General features: G+C 40.1%; 1 protein-coding gene across 2 annotated transcripts; it reads left to right on the forward strand.

Moving 5' to 3' along the window:
• Window positions 1–25,795, forward strand: PLEKHA3 (pleckstrin homology domain containing A3). Of its 2 annotated transcripts, none has more exons than XM_072612507.1 (8): window positions 1–571; window positions 7,576–7,692; window positions 14,142–14,297; window positions 15,518–15,654; window positions 16,987–17,151; window positions 18,189–18,232; window positions 20,358–20,470; window positions 24,855–25,795. In XM_072612507.1, exons 1-8 carry the CDS (start codon window positions 532–534, stop codon window positions 24,980–24,982), a joined length of 900 nt encoding a protein of 299 aa, XP_072468608.1. In that variant the 5' UTR covers window positions 1–531; the 3' UTR covers window positions 24,983–25,795. The 2 variants fall into 2 exon arrangements, with proteins under 2 accessions (XP_072468608.1, XP_072468609.1); XM_072612508.1 differs by lacking the exon at window positions 1–571 and adding an exon at window positions 605–1,206.
• The last annotated feature ends 195 nt before the right edge of the window (window positions 25,796–25,990 follow it).

Raw genomic sequence — 25,990 nt, forward strand, 5'->3', positions numbered from 1 at the left:
GGAGGATGGGGGCATCGCCTCCCTCCCCGCGGGGGCCTCTCCGTGCAGGCTCCGCCGCCGGGGTGGGGTTTCGCTCTCGGAGCCGGCCCCTTTCATCCAGGAAGTAAAAGCCGCGTCGGGGTCAGAAAATAAACGAGAAGCCCGAGGGGAAGGAGGGGAGGAGGCAGGCCGGGAGAGCCGGGAAGGGGCCAGGGCAGCCCGGCGCGGGGCACGCGGCAGCTGCCGGCGGCGCACGCTCAGGCTTCGGCTCGCCCACCGCCCGCGAGCCCCGGCGGGGAATGACGAGGCCGGCGCCCCGCTGCCGCCCAGCCGCTGCTGTCCGGGGCCGGGGCCGGGACCGGGACCGCGCACGCCTTCCCGGCGCGGGGAGCCCCCTCCACAGGGGCTAACTGTGATCGCGGCCACTCCCGCCCGGGCCGAAGGCGCAGGCCCCGCGGAGGGGCCGCGGGAGCGGGAGCAGCGGCGCCCGGAGAGGAGGAGGCCGAGCCCGGGGCGCCCGCGAGGAGGATGCGCCGGGCCGGGATCTGAAGGATGGAGGGGGTTCTGTACAAGTGGACCAATTATCTCACAGGTACCGGGGGGCCGGGGCGTGTGTGTGTGTGTGTGTGTGAGCGATGGGTGTGCTCCGAGAAGCCAACGTGTATGTGCGTGTGACGGTGAGTGTGGTGCGTTTGTGTGTGATGGAGTATGGTCTTAGGAGAAGTGTTGGGGAGCGTGTGTGTGTGTGTGTGTGTGTGTGTGTGTGACGGGATATGGTGTTAGAAAGGTGCAGTGCAGGGAGCGGTGTGTGCGGTGTCATGGGATGTGGTGTTAGGAGAAGGCTGTAGTGAAGTGTGCGAGTGCGAGCGAGCATGGCCTTAGGAGAAAGACTGTTTTGGAGCAGGCGTGTGCATGTGTCATAGGGCATGTTCTTAGGAGAAAAGGTGCTGCCAATCGTGGGAGCCCGGGGACAAGTGGATGAAATCGTGGGCCCATTCTGCTCACCCTTGAACTCCCCAAGCCAGCCTGCCTTGGTTTTCCCCAACCCCTCTGCACCCTTCTCCCCTTCCCTGCAGTGACGATGCAAACCTCATTGTTCCTCTTCGTTGTTCATCCCTTTAAAAAACTTCAGTCTGCGTTAGCCACAAGGTCCCCCCAAAAGTGTGTCTGCGCTGGACTCGGGCAGGTGGTGGAGGTGGGGATGTGGCAGTGTAGAAGAGAGTGGAGGTGGTACTCTTCTAACCTAGAACCTCTTTGCCTCTGGTTTTTTTTTTCCTTTTGTCGTTCCTATCTAACCCATTTGTCTGTCCCCATTGGGCTCCCGGCTCCCTGCTGTTTTCTCTTTGTCAATTTCTAGTAGAGTTCCTAGAGACGGAGGTAATTAACCACTGCCTCTGCTGTCTTCATTGTTACTTCTCTTTCCTGCATCTTGTCATTTTGTTAATGTTTAATTAGCTGGATATATGGTGCTGCTTCGTTTCTTTAAAGTTGGTTTTTTAAAAAAACAACAATTTTTCAACAACTTTGAATAAACCATTGAAATACTTTTAGTATTACAGTATTTCCTAAAAAAAAAAAACCCACCAAAACCCAACAAAAATAAACCTCCCTCATTTAAGCTTTTAAAGGTTTCAGCAGTCTTGAGTTTGGAGTTTGTTTCTTTAAGCATCCTGTAGAATAAGGATCTCTTTTTAATGAGGCATTAGTTTATTCTTTTACTTCTGGCAGCAAGCTAGACTTTGATTCTGGGCTTCATACTAAAGCAAACTGATTAGTTTCAAACCAGAGATTGGGGGAAGGGAAGTCTTTTCTAAATGAAACTGAATTGAATAAACAAATGCCTAGAAACCCCCATTAGACTAGGGAGGCCAGCAGGTGTGTAGATGGATTGTCTCTAGGTATTTAAAAAATTTTCTAGAAAATCTGGACTAACCTTAAAATGGAATGAATTTAAAGTTTGCCATTGTTTCAGTTTCCTGTGAGTTATTCAGGTTAGTTAGATAAGGCTTTACAGTCTTGACTTAATATCCATTTATTCTTCTTTCTGAGGAAAAAAAGCATTAAATTCTTTGGTAATCTTATGCCATCCTAAGCTTCTCTGCATCTAATCTTGTGTTAAGTATGTCTATGTACCTCTACCCTGAGCTAGGATTGCCCCAAATTAGATAGGCATATTCCATTTATTGGAAGATAAAGGTGGAATTTATACCCAAATTGGTAGTATTTTATTCTCCCTTAAGAACCAAACTATTAACTTCTAAAAGAAGTGTTTCTTTTAATAGCAGATATTTTCCAAACAGTTCCATGGAACAGTTGGGCTGTTTTGATGTAACTATGTGGTTAAGATGCAAAGGCTTCCTTCTTTGCAACTGAAGGGCAGAGCACAGCTGTAATCTGAGTTATCTGGTGCTAGGGGTCTGAAGTGTCAGAGCTGCTTACATTCTCCAGGTTTTAGAAACCACTTAATGCAGAGTTTCCTAGCAAACTCTGTAATTGAGATGAGACGTAATTTAGTAACCAACAGTCAGTATGTTCTCACTGGTCATTTTTCTTGTCTAATCTGGCACCAAACACATTTGGTTGATTTTTAAACCACAAATGTTTTAATGTTTTCATCAGATATTTCAAAGTGTTTAAGTTAAATCCTAATGTACAACATGGAAATTTGCTGAAACTATATCTGATGGTTTGTTAGAATAGGATCTTTTTTTAAAATTGTTTCAGGTTACCCTCTTGCAGACTATTCTGTAAATAACTAAAAATATTACATATACTGACATTGTTATTTGTAAATGCTTTTTGATGGGGTAGGGTTTTGATGTTTCTTAAGTTTCCTTAAGTTGAAAAAAAATTATTTTAAAAAAATTGAATAGATAGGGAACCCATTCTTTCATCTGCATATTTATATAGTACTCTCTTGTGCATGTTCATAGGAATGTCACATTAAGTATTACCTAAAATAGCTGACAGGTTCATTTAATACACAATACACTGAACGTAGGTATTAGTAGTTTCAGTAGGATCATAGTTGTATCTGCTGTAAGATCTAAGGGAAGCACTTTGACCATAGCTGCTTTTTATAAAACAGTGCACTTGTACAGTACACATTTGCAGTCCGCTCAGAGGCACGTGTTCTTTGGCACAATCCAGCATCCTAGGACAGAAATGAAATTCCTTTGGTATTGCTCCATTTGTTTGCCCTCTGCTTTTCCTGGGGCCCTTGTTGCTGCTTACTTCCACCAAAGACTCACCAAGAATAGTCATTCAAACTGAGTTGTGTTCATCCTTCGTTGCTGAAGAAGACATCGGAGAAGTGATGACATGACTTGCACTTGACTTGGTGTTGAGGGAGGGAGGGCTGTGCAGGTCACCAGCCTCACTTCTCCTCCAGAGCCAGCTGAATCCAGTGACCAGATACTCATCAGGATGACTGAAGATGACCCAGGATGAGCTGGGAGACCTTGGGCCCTTTAGGCCAAGGTCTATTGAGCTACTCACTTAGGGTGAGGTAACGCCCATTCAGTGAATAGACCTGTTTAAAAAGCAGCCAGGGGATGGCCCCTTTAATGAGGTAAAGAAAAAGAAAGACATCAGACTGGGAGGGAAACAGCAACAGTTACTATTGATTCAAACTGAGTAGGCAAATTGAAAAGGGCAGAACATGCTTGCATTGCTTAAATGTATCAGTCCAATCCAAACCAAAAGCATCTTTTAAGCATTTAATATCTGCATGCATGTATCAGTCAACATGATAATACTATTGTGGATAGGACTGTGCCTCATTGAATATTTTGGGGATAACAGAAGATTGTGCATTTAAACTTTTTCTGTTATCTCAATAGAAATTTTTTTTATTTGCTTCCTTGATTTCTTAAGTAGTGTTTATGCTGAGCACACAATTAACCTTTTCTTAATGTCTCTGGGTCGGCCATTATGATCATTAGTTACTATTCTGGCTTACAGTTCTATTCTGCTCTTAGAAGCTATTGACAGAAAATAAAGAAACTGGTGGAATGTGAGCTCTTTGTTCCTACACTAAAATGGCTCTTCACTACTATCGTTTTTGAGTTCTGTGGTCTGTTTTTTTATAATTTTTCTACTTAGATCTCATTTCTGGGTTTCACCTACTGCTACTTCTAGGATACCTGTATCTTTTTTTTAAAGTTTGCTGTGTTCTGAGAAACTAGATAACCAAGTTTGTTTGGTTGTTTTTGTTTTTTTTTAGAATATTATCTAAAATATGAACAAATATTTTATGTGAGAGCAGGAGTGGCCTTTTTAGCAATGAAATATATGACCTTTGTTGTAGCTAGAGGTGCAAATAGCCTGGACTTTGGAAAATGCTACACTGAGCATAACTTTTAGGATTTTAGATAGGATTTGGAGCTGGAAGGAACTTTTGAAGATCATCGGATTCAACATCTTCATTTTATAGACGAGAACAGAGCAGAGAGATATGTTTTTATATAATTATATTTGTGCCCTATGGATTTGTTGGTTGGCACAGTGGCAGAGTTTACCATCTTGTTACTATCTTCATTTTCTCTTCCCTTAAAAAGTGTTTTATGTTGATACTTTTAATTTTTACATGTTAGTAATTTTACCTTTTGAACTCTGCTTTGTAAAAAGGATAACGAGTCATAGACTTATAAAGGTAGAAGGGAGGGATGTCAAAGGTCATTATCTAGTTCAATCCCCTCATTTTATTGTGGAGGAATTGAAGCCAAGAGAAGTTAAATGACTTGCCAAGGTAGAATGTGAATGAGGCAGGATTTGAACACTATTCTCCCCAACTTCAAGGCCAACTCTCTAACCACTTTTCAGTCATATCTGACTCTTTGTGAGCCCATTTGGAGTTGTGGCAAAGGTACAGGAGTGGTTGGCCATTTCCTTCTCCCGCTCATTTTACAGATGAAGAACTGAGGCAAATAGGGTTAAGTGACTTACCCAGGGTCACACAGCCAGGCAGTGTCTGAGGCCAGAATTGACCTCTGGAAGCCTGACATTCTATCCACTGCATACAATCTACCAGCCCCAGTTCTAACCGCTATACCAGCATTAAACAAAATCAGACATAGACACCGAATCTGATTACGTCTTGTCGGTACCTCCTTATTTCTCTCTTGAGAAGAGCCTTCCCTACAGTCATCAGTTAGATGAGATGCCACTTGCCTAAAGATTTGGGGGTGAGATTGGGGGTATTTGTTCTTACCTTTTGTTAATTAGTGTCTGGCTGGCCCTGGGGAAAAAAGTTCTAACAATTTAGCAAGTGAGTAGCTAAGCTAATCAAGATTTGAACTTCTTCCACTTTTTATGTATTGATGCTTTTTTTTTCTGGACACTTGAAAGATCTGAACTCTATTCTGATTTCATAGTCACAGAACGATCAGGAACAGGCAGATGCCTGTAGATTAAGAGTGGGCCTGATGAACATCTAGGGAACACAGTGACCTCAACTCTCTCATTTGGAATGGAAACAGGTGGGAGTTGGGAGCAGAGAGAAACTATGCTTCAGTTTAGCAGTTTTTTCTCCTGGCCAAGGATCTAGTGACTGTATACCTTGGAGGTGCTCAATAAATATTAATTGAACAACTATAATAGGACCCTGACTTCAGGGAAAGAAAGGGGCATTATTAGTCTTTTATTTGAGATTTTGGATCCTATGGCTTCTGTGCACTTTCTGTTATTTATTTCCTGCTGAGTAAGACTGGAGAAAGTCACCCAAATTCCTGGAGTTGGACTCACAACAGATTAATGTTATCTCAACTGGGCTCTCACACTTCTCCTGGAGGCTCTTGCAACCTTCCTTTCTCTTCTTAAGCCTCCCACACCACCCCCTCCTTGCTTTCTTCAGAAGAAAACTTTGCCGCAGATTTTATTGAGACCACCTTGAGTTCCCTCTTTCCCCCATTCAGCATTTCCCCTGTTCAGCTCCTTCACAACATCAGTTATTCTCTCCTTTCGCCTCTCTTGAGAAGGAGGTGGCTGTTTGCTTTATGAAGGCCAATCCCTTTACATGTGCCCTTTATCCCATCCCTTCTGAGTCCATTGGCATTCCCCTCCCTATCATTCCTAAATCTTTCTCTATTTACTCTTTCCCTACTGCCTGTAAAAACGCCCCAGTCTGTCCTTTCCTTAAAAACTTTAACTTGTTTTTATGATTCTATCACATTATCTATGGTGTGTCCACTAAAGCTTTAAACTTCACTAAGACTTTTGGGACACTCTGTAGATATTTCCTCCCTTTTGCAGCAAACTAGAAAAAACTGTTTGTGCCTCTTCCTGCCTTTTGCTCTCCTGTCACTCCTCAGTCAGTCCCCTGCAGTCTGGCTTCTACTCTCATCACTGAACTGGAAATACTCTGGAAGGTTACCAGGGATCTCTTCATTTCTCAGTGTTCCTCCTTGTTGAGCTCTGCAGTTTTTCACACTGCTAAACCCTCCCTTTCTTTATATTTTTGGGGGGGTTTATAATGCTTCTTTTGGTTTTTCCTTTTACCTGTCTGGCTGTTCCTTCTCAGCCTTCTTCGCTTGTTCATTGTGCATCTTTAATCCCTTAGCCATGGATATCCTCCAAGGCTCTGGTCCAGGTTGGCCTTCTTTTTCCTCTTGGAACTATCATGAGATCCCTGGGGTTCATTTATCAGTGACTTATTACCTCTAGGATTCAATACAATCTCTTCCATTTGGCATCTAAATCCTTTTACAGCCTGGCCTCAGTCTAGTTTTCTTGCCTTCTTAGACAGTGCTCTACATATACATGTGTATACATATGTATGCACACACACACACATAAAATCTTTCTGGTCTGCTCAGTTGTCAAGCCCTAACCACCTTAAATTATTGATTTCCCCCTACAGTTCCTTGAGGGCAAGAATTGTTTCATTTTTGTGTGTCTTAAGCATCAAGGTAGTGAGTGCGTGACACATTTTTTTGACTGTTCTGTCATTTGATTTTTCTTACCTGGTCCTTTGATTTCATCAGTGTCGGGAGGCAGCTTCCTGTGAAGAGCCCATAGATGACTTAATTGTCTTAAAGGGTTTCCTGGGACTCTTGAGCAGCCAAGTAAGTTGTTCAAGGCCACAAAATCAATATGCCAGAGATTAGACTTGAACTCAAGTCCTCTTGATTCCAAGGCTCGCTCACTATCCACTATACAATACCGCTTTCTGCCTCTCACATATTAGTACTTAATCTATTTGTCGAATGAATGAATAAAAGAATATCCTAAACTTGTGGGATTTTAGGTGTGGACTTGTCAGTAGGGGGTATGCTATAAGAAAAGGCGTACTGTTCAAATAAAGGTGTCAGTAAGCAACAGACTTGGAGACTGTTATTAAAAAAATTTTACAAACATATATTCCTCTACTCATCCTGAGATTTCATAGAAATCTTTTTAACCTAGGGGAAATGATATACTGAAGCAAAATTGGATCATGTAAAATATAATTGGTAAAACTAAGCAAAAAACAGAGCAAAAAAAATGATTGATTTAAAACCAAATAATTGCCAGCAATTTCTTTCCAAGGTGAAAATGCTTTCTCACCCCCACCCCCCACCACCTCCACTAACGTTCTCCTATTTGTGTTTCCTCTAGGTTGGCAACCTCGCTGGTTTGTTTTAGATAATGGGATATTATCCTATTATGATTCACAGGATGATGTGTGCAAAGGGAGCAAAGGAAGCATAAAGATGGCAGTTTGTGAAATTAAAGGTAAGAGAACAATTGAAATTAGCAAGTGGAGGAGGAATTGGGCTTCTGTGTATCTCAAAAGTTGAGAAAACCATCCAGTATTTAGGGAGTATTCTTTTACCAATCTTTTCCCTTAAATAAAGGCATTCCTAAACATAGTTTTTGTTGCTTCTCCATTTATCTAGAATGGAAATTCAAAGTACATGGTATAATCTTTCCACTAAAGTTGATTGCCTTGTCAGAGGAGGATTCTATATAGTAACATTTTTACATCTACTCAGATTCTACTAGTTGTCTTTCATTGCCAAAAGGCATCTTAAAAGTTCAGAAGCTGAGCTCTAAGAGAGGGATGATTTCCCTTATTAATATTTTGAAGTGGTCTGCCAGTTAGTCTGAATACCTGTTTGGAATGCAGTAATAAAAGCATTTTTGAATGGTGCACATTCTGAAGAAAGGATGTATTTGATCGTACTAAGAAAAAAGAATGTAAGGATTATTCCCTTCATTTTGATGTGTAGGAGTGGAAGGGTTGAGATCAGGTAAGTGATTGTGAAAAGTATTGGATTCTTGTTGAAAAAGTAGGAAGGAAAAACTAGACCAGCAAGAGATTAGCATTATAAGTGATAAGGGATGCTTTGATGGATATATAATCTCCTCAGTGGGGTCCTCTTTCCAGTGGTGCAGTCTGCATCTCTCATCCTCGCCCTTGTCATCGCTGTAATTCATTCTTTTCATGTTCTCCCTCAAGTCTTCCCAAGAGAATCCTACCCAAAATACGGGGCCTTCCTGTAGATTTGTAGAGGCAGTTACATGGTCTAGCTGAGTGCTGGACTTAGACTAGGAAAGAACTGAGTTCAGATCCCACCTCAGACACTTACTAAGCTTCTGACTTTTCATAAGGCACTTAACCTCATGGGCTTTAATTTCCTTGTATTTAAAAAAAGAGGTTTGGATTTGATGACCTCCCAGCCTCCTTTCAGCTCTAAATCTCTGACCTTGTGATCTCTTGACATGGTGGGTAGCATGTGAATGGAGGTCTTTCTTTCACTTATCCCTCAGTCTCATGTGACCAGCCCACCTCCTCCTTCAGTCACAGGTTTCTCTGATGATGTTGTTCTCTTTTATATAATCCTTGGTTGGTGGTGTTCTACATCCTCCTCCACCCACTCTGTGACTCTCCATTGCCCTTTGAGTGACCTGGAACTTTCAAAGACTGGCGTTGTGTGACTCCCAACATCAAACAAAAGAATGTTGAGGTCAAAAAGATGGAAGGAGAAGCTTGGGGGCTGAAAAAGCCCTGTCTACATTTTTAGCTAGTTAAGTTAACGCTTATAGATGACGTAACATTGTGTGATTCTGAGTGATTCTTGGCTCCCTTTTTTCTCTGCTCCACCATCATCAGTGCCAAGTGGAAGGTGGGCTCGTTTGGTGTGTTTTTCTTTCATGGGCTGTCACAGTCTAAGAATTCATCACTGCTTGGCCACAGTATGAGGTGATAGGCCCCTCTGTACTAAACTAGACTCTTCCTGGGAAAGCAGGCACTCAAAAGGCTTTCTAGTGTGGTTGAAGCTGCCTGAGCTTGAACCCTGCTGGAATAGTCTCTGAGAACCTTGGGGTACTTTCATGCCCCAATGAAAGCATTGGATCAGAGATATGCTTGTGCTAATAATAGCTTCTGTTTATAGAACACCTGAAAGTTTGCACACTGCTTTATATGCATTCTCTCATTTGAGCCCCACAGCAACCATGTACTTTGGGCATTATTCCCCACATTATACAGGAGGAAACTAAAGCTAGATGTGGGTTTATGTGACTTGCTCATGATCACCCAGGCAGAATGGACCATGTCATAGTGAGGTTATTGGTAGCAGGGGCTCGGTACAAGGAAGAAATAAGAAAGGAAACAAGCATTTATTAAACACCTACTAGGATGTGCCAGGCACTGCACTAAATGCTTTACAAATGTTGTTTCCTTGGATACTGACAACAGCCCGGGAGGTAGGTGCTATTATTGAGGAAACTGAGGCAGACAGAGATTATGTGTCTTGCCCAGTTAGCATGTGTCTGATGACAGATTTGAACTCAGATCTTCCTGACTTAAGAAAGCCAAGGGTTTTATTCACTTCACCACCTAAGTGCCTTTGGTAAATGAAAAGTAACTGATAAAAAGCTTGGGGTGAGTATCCTTAAACACTTGTATATCCAGAGCGTCTTCACAGTGGCAACTGTGGAGGTGTTGGAGAAGAATATTGTTTAACGTGCAGGAGTGTTGGGGGGAGAGGTGAAGGGAAGAAAGGAAGAGGAGGTTCTTGCAGGCACCCAAGTTAATCCTTTGAAAGGGTGGGATCTCAAATTATAAGGTAAAGTACAGAAGAAACCCTCTGTAATGAGAGAGCTTTTCATTACATGGATCTGTATAGAGCATCATCAATTTGGAGCTAGAACTAGGGGCCTCAGAGATTGGTTAGTGTAATTCCCTCATTTTACAGATGAAGACTCTGAGGCCCAAAGAGTTAAATGACTTGTCCAAGTCACCCGTGGGTAGATTAAGCATCAGAGTTGAAATTCAAGCCGGAGTCAAGTCCTTTCTCTACTCCACCATGATTACAGCTTTACCTTGTTTTATTGTGCTTCATAGAGTGCATTTTTTACAGACTGAGGGTTTGTGGCAACCCTGCATCGAGCAAGTCTATTGGAGCCATTTGTCCATCAGCACGTGCTCACATTGAGTCTTTGTGGCACGGATGGTTCCAAGGAGATAAACACTTGTTACCCTTGAGGATACTCAAAAGATTATGTTATGAGGGTATCTTCAAAAGAAGCATTCCAAAAAGAAGTACCATTCTTGCTGGAGGTGTACATTCTATCTTTGAGTCTTATAAAAAATCTTATTAAATAATCATGTTAAAAAAAATCTCTGTAACCTTAATTGCACCATGAGCTGGTAAGTCAATGTGGAATATAACGAACGGTTAGGCTGTGAGACAGGTTTTAGCCTGTTCTGTAGCACCATCATTGCATATGTGGGCTTCTCATGGAGTTTTAGGGGTTAGGATTGAGTTTTGAGCTCATGATTGAAACTCTAGAAGCCAGAATGTGCCCTAAGCATCTTTAGTTTCATCATAATGAAACACATTTTCTGTTCCTTATACAGAATACCGTACCTGTATCTCTGCCCCAGTTGCCCACCAGTGCCCAGCATACACTCCTCCTTCACCTCTATCTCCTAAAGCTACTAACAGTTTTTAGAGATCAATTCAGATACCACTTTCTACATGAGGACTTTTCTAATCTCCAGGCTGATGCTTCTCCCTCTTCCCCCTCTCATATTACCTAATACATATTTTGCATATAGTTTCTATTTATATGTATGTTGAATCAAATCTGTAGGCACTTATTAAATGCTTACTATGTGCTAAGCTCTTTGCCAAGTGTTAGGGATTCAAAGAAAAGGGAAAAACAGTCCATGCTTTCAAGGAGTTAACAGTTTAATGGACAAGACAATTTGCACACAGCTATGTACAGGCAAGATACATACAGGATAAATTTGTCCATAATCTCAGAAGGAAAGCTCAGTATTTATGAGAATTAAGAAAGGCTTCTTGCAGAAGGTAGGATTTTTGGGCTTAGGATTTAGATTTAGGAAGACTGGGTTTAAATCCTGCCTCAGATATTTACTGGCTAATCCTAGGAGAGTTTCAGTTTCTCCATCTGTAAAAATAAAAGGGATAAAAACACCACCTACTTCCTAGGGCTGTTGTGAGACCCTAATTAGTTAACATATGTAAAGTGCTTTACAGCCTTAAAACTCTCAAAATGCTGGCTGTTCATCATCTTCTTAGCTTGGGCCTGAGGGAAGCCAAGGAGCCAGGAGGCAGGTGAGGAGGGACACAGCCAGTAGCATACGTGTTGTTTCCCTGATGGAATGTCAACACTTTGAGAGCAGGGACTGTTTTGTTTTTTTCATCCCCAGTGACTGACCCATAGGAGGCCCCTAATAAATGCTTACTGATCTATGGTTGTGACTGGCCTTGGAGGACAAAGTCATATTTACTCTGGAGTCACCACAATAGATACAACCAGAACAAGGCAGCTCTAGTCCGGCCCCCTCCACCAAGCCATCTCTGGCCCTTTGGATTCAGTCTTCTTTCTTCCTTCTCACATTACATATTCCATCTACAATTTTAAATAATGGTTTTATGAGTTACAGTTTTCTTTCTTAAAACTACATGGTCAACATGCTTTGAAGGGACAACATGTTTTGGTTTTTGTTTGTTTTTGTACCTGACCCTAAAGTTAACATAATGCTGGGCACACAGCAGAGAAGGAATACTTGTTGCCTGACACATAGTGTTAGTTTTCATTTGTGGCGTTAAGTTTCTTTGCATGCAGTAACCCCGGGAAGGATACTGACAAAGGCTATGTGGCCTAGGGGAAAGAACACTGAATTTGAAGTTAAGCAAGGCCTGGGGTTGAATCTCATTTCTGATGCTTACAATCACAGATTCAGCACTCAGAGACAGATCATTTAATCCAAACACTCTTATTTTATGGAAGAGGAAACTGAGCTAAAATGAATTTCCCAGGGTCGTATGAGTTGTAAGTGACAGAATCAGGATTTGAACCCAAATCCTTTGATTCCACTTGACTTTGTGACTCTCTTACCTGTAACGTGGGGATAATAAAAACTGTAGTGTTTAGTTACCAGTAGATGGTGAGGCCATCTAGATTCATCTAGTTTGTGAGTGACTGTTGATTAATCAAGCCCTAGAATATTGTGAAATTTCGTAAATGAAATGAAAAATCATTCAAATGAATATCACCTCACTATCCACACAAGAGAAGCCAAGTGGATGATGAATGCCCACTGTCAGGGCTATGATGTGTAGTAAGATGGACAGCTCAGAGCTGATCCTATCAGTACATATAGCTTTGGACAGATCCTATAGCTGTCTGGTCAGTTGGGCCCAGAGATGAATAGGAAGAAAAGATAGGGAGCTGTAGTGCACTTGGGAAACCACATATTGGTTTCATTGACCCTAGGTTTCTCCTTGAAACAGATGTTTTCTTTTTCACAGCAACATTTTGGGTGATAACTATATGTTAATCATGGAATGCCATAATCTTTGAGGAATCAAAGTTACCATCAGTCAGTAAACTTGTATTAAACACCTCCTATGTGCCAGGCACTGTGCTAAACTCTGGTGATACAGATGCAGAAAGGAAGGACAGTGCCTGTCCTCAGTGAGCTCACAATCTAACAGGGGTAAGACAGCACACACAAGGAGGATGAAGAACATGGTGGAGAAATCCTAAGGAGAGTGCACCTGGGTGGGAAATAAAGATGCGGCTGACCTGGGCCCTCCTTTCAGGGAGGGTTTGGAGCTCAGCACCCCACCTTCCAATCAGGGATAAGACTGCTGATTCGGTGTGAGTGTCAAGGCTAGCTTGATGAGTTTTCCCAGTGATGATTCTCCAAGGGACATGATGGAGAAGGCAGAGGAGTGCAGCTGGTGGGAAATGGGGAGATGACTGCCAGAGAGCAGTGGGGAGATGCATTCTGGGTGTAAATAGGCTGCAACACAATAAGAATAAAAAATTGTGTGCTTGAAGCAATGTAAAAGGTGTCATCAAAAGGTTGCATGCAAAAGGAGGTGGGCTACTTATTGTGACAAGAAGGGTTAACCAACAGATAGTGTGTGTTGCATCAGTTAATCCATGTAGTGTCAAGAGGCAGGGCTCGGGCATCTTGGCTGGACCCTTTGTGGAAGATGTGAACAAGAGTTCCAAAGGATGAGAAGGCATTCACAGTGGAGAGGGAACTGACTGGAGTCAGATCATGTGGATTCACATCTTGCCTCTGATGACCTTGGGAAGTCATTTTCATCTCCCTGTGCCCCAGTTTCCTTATCTGTAAATTTAAGTAGTTGGCTTCTGAAATTCTTTTCAGCTGTAGATCTGTGAGGTGAGCTCTGCAACATTGAGGGGAGCACTTTACTCTCCTCCCCTTCAGCGAGATTACAGTTCTGTTAAACCAGCCAAGTTATAGGAAGACCAAATGAGATAATATAGGCAAAAAACACGTGCAAATATAAATGCCAGTTGTCAGCATGATTTTTATTATTGTTGTTGGCTCTTAGGGGCCAGATTTAGAAAAGGAGTAAATGAAGCCAAGGAGGTTAGAGGGAAGGAGTGGTGCTGGCTAGGCCATGAAGGCTTCTTCCTCATCTTCCTGTTTCCTCTCTGTTCCTCTTTGTCAGTAGTTCCCTTCTGCTCTCACCTCAGGTTGGCCAGCCTGGCCCTGGTCCAAGTTGGCCGAAGGGTGGCCAGGGTGTGATGGGGAGAGTTCCTCCGTACTTGTTCCCTGTCGTCTTGTATGAGCTTTGTGCCACCCAACTTGGTTTGTCCCCAGAGGCACCTCTGCATTCTCACTTATTTCAGCTTCCACTGTTTCTTGTTCTCACTCACAGTCCACCCGGCAGACAATACAAGAATGGAATTAATCATTCCAGGAGAGCAGCATTTCTACATGAAAGCTGTGAATGCCGCCGAGAGGCAGAGGTGGCTAGTCGCTCTGGGCAGTGCGAAAGCGTGTTTGACTGACACTAGAGCAAAAAAGGAAAAAGGTATCAAAAGATAAATACGGCTTTTGTCTGTTTATCTCTTTGTGTCTGTCTGTCTGTTCCCCCACTCCCCCAAGAGATTTGAGTCTTGGCATGGTGGTGGCTAGGTTCTTGGAGGGTGTACCAGCCAGGGGGGTAGGTGGGTGGACGTGGGAACTACTGAAATGTTCTGCTAAGTTCGAAAAGTTTCAGATGTTGTCTCGGGCAAACTCCCAGTCTAGATAAGTGCAGAAAAGACCATTGCCAGAAGGCTGCCTTCCACAGGGTGAATTTTTATTTTGTCCATGGCAGTTCACGAAAACTGTCTGCCAAAGTGTGGAGGTAACCTCTATAGGTGGAAGGAACATTCCCCCACCCCCCTGTGAAATCTCAGATTCTTGAAGTCTTATAAGGCCATTTGTAAGTTATTTCTTAAAACTCTAGTAAGGAGACAGCCAAGAGATGAATTATTAATGACTTTTGGTAATGGGAAAGTACTAATTAATTCTACAGAGATTGGTGACTAGTCACTCTTCTCTGTTTTCACTGAGGATAGAACGAGGAAATAGGCTTGAATTTCATCAGGAGGGATTTAGGTTAGATCAAATTGGCGGATTCCACAAAACCTGTTCTGATCATCTCTGCTGAGAGCTGCTGCCAGGGAAGGGAAGTCCAACCTGCAGCTGCTCCTGGCTCCCTCTCCTCAATTTTGGCTCCGCCCAGTGATTCTGGAGCAGCTCCATCCAGTTTGGCCGGATGCATACCTCTCATATTTCTCCAAACAGCCTCTCCTTCTTATACTCTGCTTTTGGTTTAGGGAGTACTAGCAGGTGAGTAAGCAGAGGTTGTGATTGGTTGGTGGGCTTGTATGGCCCTGTCTAATTGAAAGAGGCTATTGAATATAGAAGATGTGAGGACTTGAGTGAGTTCCTGAGAGTAAATTGTAAATTATTATAAATTATCTCAAGGGACACATTCACCATTGTTGTAGTTCATTCTGCCTTTTCAAGGTACTTTTCTTAAATTGTATTCCAGACAGATAGGAGGTTGTATGTTTTGTATCTAAAGATCACTAGGGAATGGTTGCCCTCTGTACCCCATTTCTAGCATCTCAAAATCCTTTTGCTATAGTATTCATGCCTAGTGTCATTTTTATGATACTGCATCATTACATTTCCTAAGGAATATTAATTAACAAGAATGTTAAAATGGTTCAGGCTAATATATATGCCTTTTTCTTTCAGAAATAAGTGAAACCAATGAATCTCTGAAAACCAAAATGTCTGAACTTCGCCTCTACTGTGACCTCTTAATGCAGCAAGTTCATACTATACAAGAATTCGTCCATCATGATGACAGTCATTCATCCCCCAGTGTAGAGGTATTATTAAGTGTAATGTTCTGTGGAGGTCTGATCAAATTTAGTCACCTTGTGGATGACATCCTTCCAATAAGAAATTCTGTGTCAGATTTACAGCAGAGTATCAGGACATCTAAACAGTCATTGAATCCCATGGTTCTCGTCCCCATTGGGTATTCACTCCTCATTGGGAATTCTTTTTAATTAAGTTAGAAAAGTCATGCATTTTCTCCATATGATGATGGCAGCTACATTCACATGGCATATTTCACTGGAGCTAAATGGAGAGCAGGGTGACAGTGTTGATGTCATGCAATAACTGTGGACTCCAGGTTGGAACCATTGTTTTAGACTGTACTTCAATAGCCAAAGCAAAGCAGGAACCAAGGGTGACATGTTTCTGTGGTGAAGTCAGATCTGTCCACATAGACGATCTGATAAATTGGGTAAAAAATATTTTTCTATGTGGTTTCTGAGAATATTTCTTTCTGAAAATGACTTTAATATACTTTTACATTGCCCCCCTCAATATTGTTAGAAAAGGGTTATAATTTAGATATGTAGGGTCTGGCTACTAAATAGATACACATTTACTATTTTTAATTAGCACATGCTAATTATGTGCTATTGATGTGACTAATACTGGGAACCATGTACTCTTCTCTTGGTAGAGGGATGTGGGGGGAGTGGCTTTTGTTTACCTCTGTATTTGTAAGTACGAGTGGACAAAGCAAGGATTAAAGAAAAGGAGAATTTTGTCTTTTTCCCAACTCAGTGCAATTAAAAACATTATTGAACACCTACTAGGTTTAAGGCTTAAAAGACAAAGAAGGTGTTGGTTATTTGCTTATTTTGTTTGTGTATTTGGCCTGGTAGGCCCAAGTGACTTCCCAAGCCGTTGCAACTCAGAACCAGTTTGTCAATAAAGAATCGTTGTCAAAATGGCATTGAGATTTTTTTTTTGATTGTATGCACTAGGAATTAGAAAATTGTTTTCGCCTATGTCACTTTTATGTAGAAGTATAGAAATTATTGCCTAAAGCTTTTTCAGATCACTACTATCTTAACTAGGTAGGAAAAGCATGCTTTTAAAATTTGTGGATTTAGTTTCATTCATATATTATTTATTCAAGAAGAGACAGCTATTACTTACCTATCCACAGGTTGCTGCAATTTTCTGACACCCTGTACTTGGAAGTAAAATGTTCCCTCAAAGCAGTTTTTTAAATGTTATTAATTGAAGGTAATGTTTTCCTCCTTGATTGTAATGTTGCCCCTTTGAACAAGATTCATTTATGTGTCTGTGATTTTACTGACTTGACCTTTGTGTGTCTGTTGAATTTTTTTTTTCAGAATATGAATGAAGCTTCATCTCTGCTTAGTGCCACATGTAACACATTCATCACCACACTCGAGGAATGTGTGAAGATAGCAAATGCCAAGTTTAAACCAGAGATGTTTCAGTTGCCTCATCCAGATCCTTTGGTTTCTCCTGTATCACCTTCACCAGTTCAAATGGTTGGAACATTTTTTCCCCAAGGAGATTATTATACTGTTTAGAGTTAAAAGGGTGAAAACAAGTCAGCTTTCTTGGCATGAGTTCTGTATTCTGCATAAGCACAGCTGGGGAAAAAAATGAAAAACTCCTTGGGGGGGAGTGTCAAGTGATGTAAGCTTGCAGTTTGAAGTTATCTAGAATCTTTGGAACAATGGGTACATCGTTTGTCAGGGTCAGCTGGTTTGTTGTCCTTTCAGAGTTGATAAACTTGGTATCATGTGAAAGTGGGGCCCAATAGGTAAGATAAAGTCAGAAGGGGACCTTTAATTTGGCACTGAATAGTACAAGATGATTTTCACGAAGGGAAGAAGGCTGCATTCACAATGTCCATTCCTACTATTTTGAGAATTACCTGGAGAAAAAAAAAGATTGGGAGATATTTTGCAAGGATTTTGACCAAAATCTATGATGTTTCAGACCAGCGCATTGCATAGTTGGCTAAATTGGAGATTTAGTCCCCCAAAATGGCCTGGGTAGGGAGTTATTCTTCATTCAATCAAGAAATATTTTTTAAGCACCTGTTATTTGTCAGGTTTATGTTAACTGTACAATGAAGCTTTAGAAGTATATTTTTCCAAAATCAAATCTATAAGCACATTTAAAGCAATCCCTTTATAACACTAAGATTGCCCCTTAATTTTTATCAACCCAAGGAAATTATTGGAGATTTTATATGGATGGAGACTGGACCTATGACGTCACTGGTATAGGGAACTCCCAGATGATGAAGTATTTTCTATCAGGGAAGGCTACAGACAAGAGTTGCACAGAATGAGCAGGCACAGTTGGGTTGTAATACGAATCATTGGAAAGAATATCCACCCTAATAAAATCATAACTTCCTTGGAGTATTTAATTTTTAAAAATCTTTTCCCAGCAATTTCTTTTGAATTAGTTTAAAAAAATTAAATTTGATGATTACATCTATAGCTTTTACTTTTTTGGACCTATTTTATGCATTTTTATAACTTGTTTTTATTTTCTTTTTAATTTCTAGATGAAGCGTTCCATCAGCCATCCTGGTTCTTACAGCTCAGAGAGGTAAAATTGCCTTTTCTTCCCCACTCCATACTCATTCTTGTCCCATATTATTTATACGGGGAACGCCTACAGGATCATAGGTTTAGTGTTTTAAGGGACCTTATTGTTAGATTGTTTAGTTGCTTTCAGTTGTGTCCAACTCTTTGTAACCCTTTTTTAAGCGAAGATACTAGAATAGTTTTCCATTTCCTTCTCCAGCTCATTTTTACAGATGAGGAAACAGGCACACAGGGTTAAGTGACTTGCCCACAGTCACACAGGTAATAAGTGTCTGAGTCCGGGATGGAGCTCAGCTCTTCCTGACTCCAGGCCCAGCACTCTTATCCACTGCACAGCCTAACTGCCCTCAAATGACCTGAGAAGTCATCAAATACAACCTCATTTTATAGCTGAGGATTTTGAGAAATTAAGAGTCCCAGGAAGGAGTCAAGCCCAAGTTAGCCTGAATTCGAAGTCCAGTGCCCTGTCCATTACATCACCCTGCTTTTTTGCCATTGATGGGATTTGGTATGTAAAATAGCATTTATTAGCTGATGACTTTGTACAGTTCATCAAGTGCTTGCAAGTATTCCAAGCATTGATCAGTGGGAATTTGGTTGGAGCTTCTGGTCTCTAAAGCTGAGGCGTAGCTTATTGTAGCTCTTAATCTTATCAAGAAATAAAGAATAGTCATGGTGAAAAACTGCAAAATGAGAGAAAAACTCATGCATATTTAAAAATAAACACTAGTTAAATGGATGTCAGCAGATTTCTTTTTAGAAGTTCAACCTTCTTGAATAATCTGTTATAGTTCCAGGTTTTTAAATTGGTTTGTGCATTAGAGGAATGTAGACCTTCTCACATTAATCAAGCTTCCTAATTTGGTTTCTTATAGTAATATTTATCCCTCAAAAATGTAAGTTGTTAGGTGTTCCATTATTGTATCCTTATAACGTTTTTTGGCCTAAAATGTTCTTTCTCTGGGTCAGCTGTGTAAAATAAATTGTAAAACAAGTTTGCTAATTAATTTGTCCCACATCCTCAAGAAATGAGTAGCTCCATATAAGTTCATTCTGTGGAAAACTGAAGCCTTTGCCATTTATTATTTTAAAATAAATTTTTACTGAATTTTTGTTTTTACATCACCTTTCCTTCCCCCTATATCCTTCCCTTAAGCCTTTCCAGAGAGCCAACCTGAAAGCAAAGGATTTTTGAAAAAAATAAAAAGAGAAAAAAATCCAGTAACTTAAATTAATATTTTAAAAAATTTGCTGTTATGCACACTTCTCACTTTTAAGTGTCAATGCATCCTTTTATTTTGAACATAATCTGATGGGGATTTTAATTGAATAAACATTTTGATGGGATTATTTCTAAAATTTCTTTTCATTCTTTCTTATTAGACAAAATTTATGGAACATAATTTCATCTTTGATGACTTAGGGTCATTATGAACATTAAAAATCATACTTTAATAGAGTGATTCTTAGAAGCTATTGAGTTATGCGGGTTTAATGTCCCTATTCTCATGATGCATTGGAAAGAATATCATCAGATTTGGAGACAGAGGGCTTGGATCCTAGTTTTCCTCACTTTCTTCCTCCATGATCTTGGGTGAATCATTTCATCTTTCTAGACCTCATTTTCCTCATGTTTAAAATTGGGGTGTTGACCTAAGAGACCTTTCTGCTCTAAGTTCAGAAGCCTCTGCTTTTATTTGTCCTTTTCTCTCTCTATATTTGCTGTCACCTGCATCTTTCATTGATATATGTATGTCTAAATCTCAATACTTTCCAGTCCTTCTTTACTGTTTCTTTTTATTTACTGTTTCATCTGCCTGTTGGTTGTTGGGAAACTAGACCACTGATCTTGTGCAATCAAGAGCTTTATTTCACATAGAATTCTGAATCAAAAGGCTATGGTTGAAGGTTTTCAGAGGGCCTACAGTGTCTTTTTTCAGAGAAAAGTTCTTGGATTTTGTGATGGCTGTTTTCCATCCAGCTCAACTCAGAAAGCTGTTTTGGTTAGTGTGTTAACATGGAAGATTTCTTTTTCACATACACAGAAGTGATTTAAGACTTCAGGCCAACTTGGGGACATTTGAATTTGTTTAATTGTAAAGTGAATTAATTTACTTCCTTTGTAGGACTAGTCACACTGTAAAAGAACCAGGGCCTTCACTTCACCGGATCTCCCAGCGACGCAGAAGAACCTATTCAGATACAGACTACAATGATATTCCCCCTGAAGACCCAGATAGTAAGTTGGAAGGCAGCTGTAACTGCCTTTTTAGATTCTTCCTGTGGGTCTCCCAGGTGGATGCTGGTGAGGGGTGATACTGATTGTTAATGAACTTTGCATATACAAATATATTTTTATAATGAAAATATTTTCTGTTCTTGTTCCATAATTTTTTTTAAATTGGAGAAAGAGAGAAAAGGAATGAATCATAAATGCATCTCGGGAACTAAGCTAATGAATTTTCCAAGTCTACAGGACAAAGTCTCCATGTTGGTAGCATAATCTCTTGATAAGTGAGGGACTAGGCTTGTGATTTCATTGGAAACTTCCTGATGAGTACTCTCCTTCTAATGCAGGTCATCGTCTTCTCTGAGATTTATTGTCTTAGTCTATCTCTATTGATTTATTGTTCACTGCCATCTTGGGAAGGAGGTCTCAGTGGTTTTCTCACATTTATCAGTGACTTTAAAGTTGTATCAGGGAGCTTTACAATTTACACAGTACTTTACAAATATCGTCTCATCTGATCCTTATAACAGCCCTGGGAACTGGTGCTATTTTTGTTATTCCTGTTTTACAGATGAAGAAAATCAGTGACTTGTCCAGGGTTCCTCAACTAAGTGTTTAAGGACAGACTTGAATTCAGACTTGGCTGATTCTGAGTCCAAGGCTGTATGCAGTGTATGTGTCAGAGGCAACACTTTGTGACCCCAGGACTTTCTGGGTTCTCTCCAAGATTGATTCTCTATCCATTATGCCATACTGCATGCCTCTCAGGTCTAGTCAAATCATATTATTATTGGTGCTGTAATAAGTTATGTCTCATGGTGAATTGGAAGAACAATTGTTGTTTCCCTTTCCCAAAATTTTTAGCATATTTAGCACTTCCATATTTCATCTGTAGAGGCCTAAAATGATTTTCTTACAGCAGCTTGGGGGTTTAGCAGGACTTGTTCCAGAGAAAGTTAGGTTTAGGTGGATTCACACCTATTGGAAAGGTTATATCTATTAATGATTTGTTCACTATCCTCTTGGAGGGAGGTCTCAATTAGAGTGGCCTAAAGCGCTGTGGTTGGCTTGGTCCTGTGTGTCACTTTTACCAGTGACTCGGATAAAGGCATTGATGGTTTGCTTATTAAATTTGCAGAATGACACAAAGATAGAAGGAAAAGCCAACTTACTGGCTGAAATTTAATCAGGACAAATAAAAAGTCTTTAACGTTGGAATACAAAAAATTAACTTCACAAAAAAAATGTGGAGGAGAGGTGGGCAGATAGCATTGTCCCAGAAAGATCTTTGGGTTTTATTGGAATGCAAACTCAGTGAGTCAAAAAAAAAAAATAAGTTGATCTTAGGCTACATTGTGGAGAGATGTAACATCAAAGACTAGAGATGGACTAGACCCATTGCACTCTTCCTAATGAGACCACATGAATCTTGTGCTCATTTCTGGAAGTTATATTTTAGAAAAGACTTTGATAAGCTGGATAGCACCCAGAGGTAGATATCCAGAATGATTAAGAGTGTTGGTGTCATGACATATGAAACCCAGTGGAAGGAACTGGGTGTGTTTATTCTGAGTAACGCAGGACTTCTTGGGGACATGATAACTGTCCTCAGGATTTGAAATCATGTGAGTGAGTAATTAAAAGTGGCCTGCTTGGCTCTAGAGGGCAAATTCACAAGTAGTTGTTATAAGCTGCAAAGAAGCAAATTTTAGGCTTGATCTAAAACTTTAACAAGAGCTTTCCCAAAGTGCAATGGTTTGCCTTGTAAAGTAATGGATTTCGTTCAACCTTTAAGCAGAGGTTGTATGACCATTTCTTTGGTAATAGTGGATCAGATTCTTACTCAAGTATGGATTGGACTAGATGTCTCTGGGGATTGGATATTGGGGAGGCTGGAGAGGGGTAGGATTGGAAGGCAAGAGGGTTTCAGCTCTGAGATTCTGAATTAGAAATAAAAAGTGAAAGAAGGTTTGAGAGAGAGGATATGTGTGAAGTGGTCAGAAATTGTACTGTGAGCAGTGAAGGAAAGGAAAGGAAAGAAGCACAGTATTTGTACAGCCTCTTCAAGAGAGCAGGAGGTAGGCAGTGATAGGGGGAGCACGTGGGCAAGGTAGTTCTGCCCATGCTAGTTACCAGGTTATCACCGGGAGAGTATTTGTCTGAGGTCACACAGACAATATCAGTTGTGGACTTAACATAAAAATCAAAGCTTGCTGGTTCCTGCTTCTTTTTTCCTGTGCTTCCTCATGTTCTTAGCTCTAAAATGAAACCATTATATCTTTCCCAAGGAATGTGTTTAGTAGATGCACAGTTGAATTTGCTCCTGCTAATCCAGGCATATCCTAATAGTTCTGTCAGCTCATGATTGGGCTTTAAGATCTTTATCAAATAGTTTGCCTTTCAAGTCTTTTAAGTTTTATCGACCCCACATGACTCTGCTCTTAATTTTAGCCACTTAACATTAAGTGGTACTAAAGTTTTACGATCCAGTTACCGTACAGTATAACCTTGGTCCATCCAACTGGTAGACATTATTGGGCTTTGTAGCTGTTGCCAAGAAGCTGAGTGTTTTCTATCAGTTTTAAGAAGTTTGGTAAGGGCACTGAAACAATGGTTCAGTTTTACAAAGAGGGTATATTGAATCATTGTATATAGTTCAGGTACTTCATTGATGGTATAGTCAGAGAATTTTACAAGTCATAGAATAAGAGATTCAGAGCTGAAAGGGACCTTAGATCCTACTTAGCCCAATTAGCCTTGTTTACCAGATGAGGAAACTGAGGCTGAAAGAAGTTAAGTGATTTGTGTAGCTAGGAAGTGTAAGGAATGCTTTAAACTTAGGTCTTGACTCTAAGTCCAGCACTCTTCTCTGCTGCATCACCAGCTGCCTTCAGATACTAGGACCAGCTCCTCACTCGTTGCAAGCATCCTTTCTAACCAATAAGATATTGGTCCCAAATGATTGTGGCATCTCTTCAGGGGTTTTGGTTCACCATATTTTGCCCAATATTATTTGAAGATTATCCTCTGATGGGGAATATGGAAACAGTCAAAATTAAATAATTTCTGATTTCTCATTATCTGTCAGAATCACACCATTTCCCCCAAACAATAGATTTGTCCCTTCTTTGTTCTTCATCTTGATCCAAATATAACTTTAAAAGACTTTTTCATTGTACTTAATGGAAATATTAGCTCCTTCCTGACTTTAAACTCCTGTCTCTACTTTTTGTGCCACTTTTTAAAAATGTGTCCTTCCTTTCATTTTTTTATATGTGCTTTTTGAAAATCTGAAATCACTATCAAATTCCCTCTGCAGCCTTGTTTTCATTCCACAATGGCATAATTTGTGATTGTATAGTCAAAATTTCATTACTTATGCATCCCAGCAACCTTTGAGCTGCATTCCATTTTAGATTATTCAGTGATGGGATCATTTCTATTCTAATTCTAAAATTGTGAAATCTATTTTCCTGAAGACCTGGGTGTATCAGACTCTATATAAGCCTGATTTGAGTCTCCTCTGTACTTGAACAGTAGGTGAAGCTTTTAGCCATAGGTTCCTACATTAGCTAACAATTGGTTAGTGCCTCAGTAGGTGGCAGAGTGGATACCATGCCAGTGGACTTTCCTTAGTTACCAGAGCTTCTGAGTCATTGGTAGGTAGCCTTCATTAGAAGACTTTTTGCCCAAAAGGATTTTAACTTCTTGTGGTGTATAACTGCTTTTATTGTGGGCTTTATTGAGTTCACTGGCACTATTCATTGGGAACATCAGTGGAAGACCTTGTTATAAGAATTATCATTTAGAATTAGAAGGGACCTCAGATGCACAAGCATGTTATAAATGAGGAAACTGTGGCTCAGGGAGATTAAGTGACCTACCCCCAAAGTCATACAGGCAGGTTTTAAACCCAGGTCCACTTACTTACTCCAGAGGCAATATGCTTTCCATTATACCTCAGTGCTTTCCTGTAAATGGTATGCAGTAATCTTAACTGATGGATAAAGGATTTAAACAGATGATTTAAACTCCCTGTAAGCTGAGTCCTTTAATCATATGACTTGAAGTCTAATTTTAAATTTACCATTTTACTATATAATCCATTTGGCCGTTTTTGGACTTAAGCTTCCTCATTTGTAAAATAGAGTTGGACTAGATTTTTGAAGTTCTTTCCAATTCTAAAATTTTGATTTGATTGGGAAGCCTGCACAAAAGTTTTTTTTTTTAATCTTTAAAATAAAAGTAATTTCATACATTTGTCTAAGATAGTAAACATCTTTTCATTGGTCAAAAAAGAAACATATCGGAAGCATCCAGTAATAGAAAAATGAGCTTTATCTTGATCTGTCTTGGAAGGGAAGTTTTAAAGTATTAATCCCTTTCTTAATAGGACCTGTTCACTGTTCAAGAAATATTCTTAATGGAGATTTGGCGTCAGCAACCATTCCCGAAGAAAACAGAACCGTGTCCAAAAAAAGATCTGAATTGGAAGATGTTCTTCCATCCTTCTCTTCCTGAGGAAACTGAAGTGTTCAACTTTCTAAGTATTGCTATGCAAAAGCTGCTGTAATTATATTGTTGTTATAGGGAGTAGTTTTTTCCCTTTACTTAGAAGGATTTCTCTGCACTTTATAGAATAATGTTTAAAAAACCCAACAATTACAAAAAAAACCTTTGAAGTGTATTTTATCTTTATATAGTTTATTTGCGAGAGTATTTTCCTAATAACTTCACAGTATGAATGTGCATCTCTTTCTTTGAACAAATGATGGTTTAACATTTAGGCATTTATGAGGATAAATGTAGATATTTTTTTAAAAAGTGTGAAGGACTGACGGCATCGTCAGTTTGTATTGTCGCTTATAAACACGGAGCCTTTTGCACAGGTTTCATTCTGACAGAGGTGTGAATTATTTGATTGTGCCATGGACCAACTGGTCACTTGCCCCTGTTAAAAATGTGTTACTGCACCGGTGGACAGTGATCACATTGTCTTCCTTGAAGAACAAAAGGAACAACTAATATCTTAACATATCTTTAGCCCAAGTGACGTGACATATCAAGTATTTTTTTATAAAACCAGACGGTGCTGTCCTTCAGGTGTGGGGATGGCACTGCTGAATTGTTGATACCAAACTGTTGATATGAAGTATTTAATTTTCACTTATTTATTACTTTCTGCTGCATCAAAAAGAGAGGATAGCATTCTGATTTGTGACCAACCAAATTTAAGATGTACATTTGTTGTTACTTGCATTGTACCGGAAAAAGAGGTTAATGTTGCAGTGAATTTGCTCATTTTAAAACAAATAAAATTCTTTTTTTTTTGTGCTTGTTTTTGTGCTTGTTTCAAAGCTTGCTGAGCTGTTATTGTAAGGTGTTCAACTCTAAAAACTATTTAGAGAAGTTTTCTATTTGTGAAGTTTGTATAGAAAAAGGTCTTTAATGTTACTACTTTGGAATAGTATTATTGAATCAGTAAACAGATACTGTTTTTTGTAGTGCCTGCTCATACATACTGTTCAT

The sequence above is a fragment of the Notamacropus eugenii genome, chromosome 5 (genome assembly GCF_028372415.1).
Source record: "Notamacropus eugenii isolate mMacEug1 chromosome 5, mMacEug1.pri_v2, whole genome shotgun sequence".
NCBI lineage: Eukaryota > Metazoa > Chordata > Mammalia > Diprotodontia > Macropodidae > Notamacropus > Notamacropus eugenii.